The sequence below is a fragment of the Sphaeramia orbicularis genome, chromosome 7 (assembly GCF_902148855.1).
Source record: "Sphaeramia orbicularis chromosome 7, fSphaOr1.1, whole genome shotgun sequence".
Lineage (NCBI taxonomy): Eukaryota > Metazoa > Chordata > Actinopteri > Kurtiformes > Apogonidae > Sphaeramia > Sphaeramia orbicularis.
Window position 1 is genome coordinate 29,589,192 of NC_043963.1, and position 6,460 is coordinate 29,595,651.

Below are 6,460 nucleotides of genomic sequence, written 5' to 3' on the forward strand. Positions count from 1 at the left end.
GTGAACTGTTCTCCAGCCATCCATGATAGATGTTTGCTTTACAATAAAAATATCTGATACCAATTTTTGCTTAATTTATTTCCTTTACTCTTTACAGAAACAAAAAAATAACCCCACAGTATACATTTGCTACTTACATTACTGGAGGTCAAGGAAAAACAGCTGACCCTGAGTTTAATGTTAATAACATTGGAAAAAAGACTGGGCGTTATTGATTTCGGAAAGTACTAGTTACAGCTGATAGGCATTGTAAATGAACAGATGGATAATTTTAAAGGCCAATATAATGTGTCAGAAAAAGATTACAAATCTAAATAGACCTGCATAACTGAAGATTCAACAAAAAATTGCAAAATGTACAGTTTTGTGCTAAAATCTTCGGCCACCTCAAGCTTTGTTGTTTTTGCAGGGTTGAAATGAGCACATATACCACTTCTCATTCCCTTTTCTTCAGATATAACGAGAAAATACAGGGAATATGCACAGCTTTAAAAAAAACACAAACACCGAACTCTATTTGTTTTAAAGGTTAAAGTGACTATTTAATATGACCCATGACAAGAAACAGCACAAACAAGTAGAAATAAATGTGTTGAATGAGACCTGGTATAAAACATCAGAAAATTAATTCAATACATCACATATTGTCTGTGCATAAGCTTTAAAAGCATATTAAGTCCAAAGCAAGGCCACACTAAATGCTACCACCTGGGTTTATAGAGGCTGTTTTTTCACTGAAATGTTTGTTTTTACTGTTGTACAGACTTCATATATATCCAAATTGGATCTTAATACAGAGACTGAGAAATGCATATGTGCGGTCATCATAATTTTACTAAACCGACAAACCTAATGTTAGCCGAGGACTTTTGCACAGTACTGAAGGTGGAAGCCATTTTTAATTTGGAGACACTTTCCCTCAAAGTGAGTGACTCTTCTTGAGAAATCTAATAAAATACCCCATGGCCACGATCTGAATCAAGTTCCACCGATACTGACAGTTGTAAACATCCTGTCTGCATCGATTAATTGGCCTATTGCTATGCATGTTGTGTCCCATTTTCATTTTGAAAGCATGTCCAAGTTTACACGAGCCAGGCCTGAGTGATGTTTTGGATGTGGATGTTGAGCTCCAGCCTATTTCAGTGTTCCACTCCAGTTAATGGGGTTAAGGCACAGCAGCTCTCTCTCTTTCAGAGCCTCCTGGGAACGTGTTAGTGCTCTGTCCCGCCAGCCCTGCTCCATTAGCTGCACACACAGTACAGACAGAAACAAGAGAAAAACACTCCCTATATTATTGTAGCACAAGAAAAGCTTGCATGTTGATACATATTCAGCCCAGACACTTTTGGAAGGAACATAAAAGCATTTTTAGTCGACAAAACACTGGTTGTTTGGGACAATACCCTCTTGTTCTCGTCTCTGTATGCTGTCATTGCTTGTCTGTGCTGCATCCTTTGCTCTTTTTCACCAGTTATAGCAAGGCGGTCCACTTCACAAAGATACTCTGCTTCTTTTGTTCTGCTGGCCAGCTGCAGCTTCAACGCCACACATTTCTCCTCTATCTGCCTCTTCAAGTGCTCACGCAACTCCTTCCTGTAGGGAGAATGTCAGTAAGGACAAATTAGAAGATAAAAAGAGCCAAATCTATTATTATTGCAAATAAAGGTAAGACATTACTCTGTACCTGTACTCTTCTCTCTCGTTGTTTGTTCCATAAAAGGGTTTTCGCCATCCCTGATGATACCTAACACGTCAAGAGAGAACATGAACTCACAGTAAATTCTCATAGACTGATTGTGGTCACTTGATGCTACCTGTAATGTTCTCTCCTCTGCATGATCAATGTCCTTTGGTGGTTGTGGTGGTGAACAGCTGGTGTTTCCAGACTGACGATGCGTTTATGGACCAAAGGTGGATGTAAAGGATTCAGCCTCGGAATTGCCTGAGGATCACATTTTTAAAACCTCATTCCAAATGCTAAAATTTTTATGACTGTTAGTAAATCTCTGCCCACCTGACTGCCGGTCCACAGCTGGGCAGAGTCTGAGATGATAGGCAATGTCATGGGAGTAACCACCAGAGAGCGGGTCTGCCGGGCAGGTGGTGTGTTATGAGGAATACACACTGGTGTGGAGGCAATGGAGATGGCTGCTGTGAAAATGAAGATTCAAGCAAAATAAATCACTGCGCACTTCAGTAGTAAAGCAAAAATATGGAACAAAAACTATTTTCTTACGGAGTTTCATCTTGTTGATAGGGCTTGTCCTTCACCAGAGAAATCCAGGCTTCTTGCAACAAAACTCTCCAAAAAGTCTTGCAACTGACAACTTGTTCACATTTTTTTTTGTAAATCTGTTGTAATTCAGTAATGGCATTACTCCAAATGTAAATGTCGCAGATTACTGTACTGGTGCTAGTTATAGATTAAACCATGACAAGCCTGTGCGTTCACTGAGTGTTTTGCGGTGGCAACAGTTGCCTTGGGGATCATGTTACCCCCAACGAAGAGAAAGGCAGCGCGTGGAGTGTAAAGTCATGCGTCGGTGCACTCAAAAAGAGAGATTATTAGCCTGTGACAAAGGAACGAGATACTGCCTAAAGACATCTCTGTATCTCATTTACATTTAACGAGTTGAGACGAGAATACTGGTCAGAAGATGCCAGTCGTTAATCTTTTGAACTCGAACATTAAAACATTTTATTACAAAACTTTTAAAGACAGGTCACATTATAAGACTAAAATGTTCAGTATAACAGTCCATAATTTTAAAGTCATTCAGGTTCGGCAGTTCGACAGGTTTAAGTGTATAATACTAATAACAATAAGCAGCAGTGGTTACTGTTCATAAAATAATTTGTTCTATTTTTTGCTCTTCATTGTTGTTTTTTATGTAGTGTTTGTCTTATTCTAGATTCCAAGTGTCTCATGGTTCTCCCACAGCCAGGTGTGGTATTTGTTCAACTTGTGGTCTTCAGGTGTCACCTTTCATACAAATAAAACAGAAGAGTTACAGTTAATGTACTTTACACTTTAACGTACACTGAAAATGGCCAGGGGCAGACTTACTTGTTTCCACTCTCCCACACAGAAGATCCTGTATGAGTCATTGCCGTACTTCCCAATACCGTGCAGCTCGATGGGATAGCGCCACTGTTTAGTTAGATACTCATCTATAAAATGAAGTGACAGGATGCTGAGGTGAGCCTTTTCTTCAGTTGAGGCCTACTTCTAAAAGTCTACAGTGACTGCAGTGCTAATGCAAATACTGAACACAACTATACTGCACACTGGAGACATGCATAAATACAAACTGAAATCCATAGCAATTTTCAGCATTTTTATGATAATTGGTAACATTTTGTGTAGAACTTTGATTTAGCTGGCTCATTACCACTTCATCACTCTGTAACATGGTAACCTCACTTTCTGCACCACAATCTGGTGATGCTGAACTGTTACTACTGACATTTAAAAACCAATCAAAATGGTATTTATTTATACAGTCAAATTAACATGTTAACGCAGATGAATCCATCATCATGATTAATCTGATTAAAAATTTTAATGCAGTTAATCCACCTGCAGTACAGAATGACTCTGAACATCTCTGCCAACACATTTGGAGCAGTTTGTCCAAGTAGAGTTAGTGTTGCGCATGAACAAATGGGCAGTTGATCCGGTAGTGACAGGCAGCAGAACCAACCCATAAAGATGGAAGACACTAAACAGCATGTTAGCCCTCTGGATGGAAATATGAGGACAAAAAAACCCCACAGGACAGAGCTATTGTTTCAAGTTGTTTTGTTTCAAGTTGTTTTATTGAAACTGTTGAAGGTGTTTAGTAAACACATTAAGAGCATATATATTCCCTTCTTTCTTGAGTCTGTTTGCTCATACAAAATGAAACGCGATTAATATAGATTAAAAATGAATGATATTTAATTGTGATTAATTGAAATTAATCCACAGTAACCCTGTGATTATTCTGATTAAAAATTTTAATCCTTTGACAGCACTAATTTATACTTAATGTAATTTATGCAACTTTGGAAGCTGTTTTGTTTATTCATTTATTTTCATTTACCTTTATAAAAAATGCTACTTTTAGCTCCCAGCAGTTTTACAGCAAATACATGTTGGTTGTGAGATGAAGTGGAAAAGCACATTCACCTGAAAAGCGGATAATTATTTTTGCCCTGAGCTCATAAAGTCCGAGTGGCCTCAAAATCTCAGACATGGGCTTCCATTCTGCCTCCCGTGCCACCTCTGCAGATGGGTAACGCTCAAAGAACTGCCAGAGAACTGGTATGGCCATCTTTCCTGAAGCATTGAAAAACAAAAATATACAAAATCCAGTTTATCACAATTTATTAATTTAACCTTTATTTAATATAGCTGAAAAATAACAGCAAACAAGTATGATAAAAGCTATAATTCAAAACAATAAACCTTACAGACTAATTGAAAGAATTAAAACCAAACTTTGCAGGAAACAATCGCAATAAGAATAATAACAGGTGGCACTAAAAAACAAAAAAAATGTAATATTGAGAATAATTAAAGTATGTGTGCATGTGAGTCTTACCACTGGTTTTGTTAAGAAAAATAGTGGCCACTAGGAGTTTCCATGGATCATGGAAAAGGGTTTCCTGCACCAGGTTGTAAGGAGAACGAGGGGGGGTCCACTTCTTAAAAGCCTTCCTCCTTGGTGGGCTAATGCCTGTGTACAAGCAGTGTATATCCTTAAACCTGATTTTAAACATTACATTATCCTTCTTTTTTTTTACACTAAATTAACCTTTTAAACATTACCATCTCGTAAGTTTTTCCCACTGAAGTAAGGGCTTGTTTTCCGTTTGACTTCCAGCTTCTTTGACCCTACAGAGCCATATTCATATAAAAAATAGATGCAAAAAAAAATCTTACTCAAGCTTCCTCTTTGACAGTAAATGAGAAAGTGTAAATCATACTTACTATTCTGGGAATCTCTCAATGGTGTGCAGCTCCCACTTGGGATGTCAGGTAATAACACCTCCGCTTCCACATTCAGACTGTCGGTGTCAGTCCTCACGTCTAAAATAGGCTTCTTGTCACCTTTGCTGTGAATCTGTATCTTATCTCCATCTTGTTCATCCTCACCCTTGTTCTCACTCTCAGGTGCTGGTTCAACACTCAGAGTCGGGAAGGAAGGCTGAGAGTCTGATTGGGTGTCCTGATGAGCACGCAAGGTGTCCTGCTGTTTAAGGCCAGTATTTAGTCTGAGCAGCTTCTCCCTCAGTGACCCCATCCTCTGGGGGCTATCCTGCACTTTACCATCGTCCTCTGTGGTTGCAGATGTCATTTCTATACAGCATTTTGCACTTTTATGAGTCTGACCAGAACATACTTCTAATACATCTGTGCTCCGGGTAATTGTGACATCAGTATTAATATGGATATTGTCTAATGCATCATTTACCTTTGCTTCTTTAGTATGAATACAAGAGGTAGAAGGTGATCTTTTAGATGTGGTTGGAGGTGGATCTAGTATTTGTGATGTATCCTGTTGTCCATCCACAGTCTTTTTGTTCCGTTTCCTTTGTTTTGTTTGGGAGGAGACTATTTTTGAATTGGTGATGTCATCCTTGCGTGGAGTAAAGTCAAATAACCTTATGTCAAAGTTTCCCATTCCATTTTTTAGAAGGAAGGCCTGCAGGGATGCTCTTGAGCGAAACTTCTGCCCTTGGGGACTTAAGATACAGAAAGACCAATTAGACAATGATCTATTCAGCTATATGATGTAATTTATGGCAGCACACAGAGATAGTTAAACAAAAACAACAATGAGTCACCTTATAATGTAGATATCCAGTTTGCCTGCAGTCTTGCCGGCTTTCCGTTGCCTCACTTCTCTGATCCAACCAGGGGGCATTGTAGAAGCATGGCACGACTCCTCTTTGTCCGTTGGCTTTTCTATGTCTTCACAAGTCTCCAGGTCGATATGACAGCTAGTTGGCTGCATTTTGAGATGTGCTGTTGCTTTTCAGCCCAGTTGTGATGAATGTTTCTTCTTCTAGCTGACTTTTTTCAGCAGGCATTAGCTTTCTGTTATATTTTTATCTGAAATTTCACACATTGCAACAATAAAATGCACGCCATTATTCAGATGCACAAATACTGCTGACAGATTTCACCTAATTATATAATATAGATAATAAGTTACAGCCTAATGCATTGCTGCACAGCTGATTGTTCAACAGAATGCATTGTTGAAAAGTAGAACAGTGCTGAAACGTTGACACATCAGAGTGTTTCAAACCTGAATATTGATCAATCTATGACTCCTCGACCCTTGCTTGTTACGTTGGAATAAACATATTATTATTATTATTGAGTGGTGGGTCCCGTCTACCCGTCTATTTTGATGTCAACATCAGACTCCGTCACTGCATGTGCGCCAACACAGAGCAGGAAGTA

General features: G+C 38.8%; 2 protein-coding genes across 3 annotated transcripts; both read right to left on the reverse strand.

Moving 5' to 3' along the window:
- Positions 1 to 57: 57 nt before the first annotated feature.
- Positions 58 to 2,365, reverse strand: LOC115421787 (uncharacterized). 2 transcript variants are annotated; one of them, XM_030137713.1, is made up of 6 exons: positions 2,240 to 2,365; positions 2,018 to 2,154; positions 1,818 to 1,945; positions 1,688 to 1,747; positions 1,407 to 1,596; positions 58 to 1,248 (listed from the first exon to the last, which is right to left on the reverse strand). In XM_030137713.1, exons 1-6 carry the CDS (start codon positions 2,247 to 2,249, stop codon positions 1,138 to 1,140), a joined length of 636 nt encoding a protein of 211 aa, XP_029993573.1. In that variant the 5' UTR covers positions 2,250 to 2,365; the 3' UTR covers positions 58 to 1,137. The 2 variants fall into 2 exon arrangements, with proteins under 2 accessions (XP_029993573.1, XP_029993575.1); XM_030137715.1 differs by having other exon boundaries at positions 1,818 to 1,942; positions 2,015 to 2,154.
- Positions 2,366 to 2,843: 478 nt separating this feature from the next.
- mbd4 (methyl-CpG binding domain protein 4) lies at positions 2,844 to 6,440 on the reverse strand. Its single transcript, XM_030137710.1, has 8 exons — positions 6,303 to 6,440; positions 5,836 to 6,103; positions 4,979 to 5,733; positions 4,817 to 4,882; positions 4,590 to 4,724; positions 4,175 to 4,324; positions 3,071 to 3,174; positions 2,844 to 2,986 (listed from the first exon to the last, which is right to left on the reverse strand). The coding sequence occupies exons 2-8, from the start codon at positions 6,003 to 6,005 to the stop codon at positions 2,912 to 2,914; spliced, it is 1,455 nt and encodes a 484-aa protein (XP_029993570.1). The 5' UTR covers positions 6,006 to 6,103; positions 6,303 to 6,440; the 3' UTR covers positions 2,844 to 2,911.
- Positions 6,441 to 6,460: the final 20 nt, after the last annotated feature.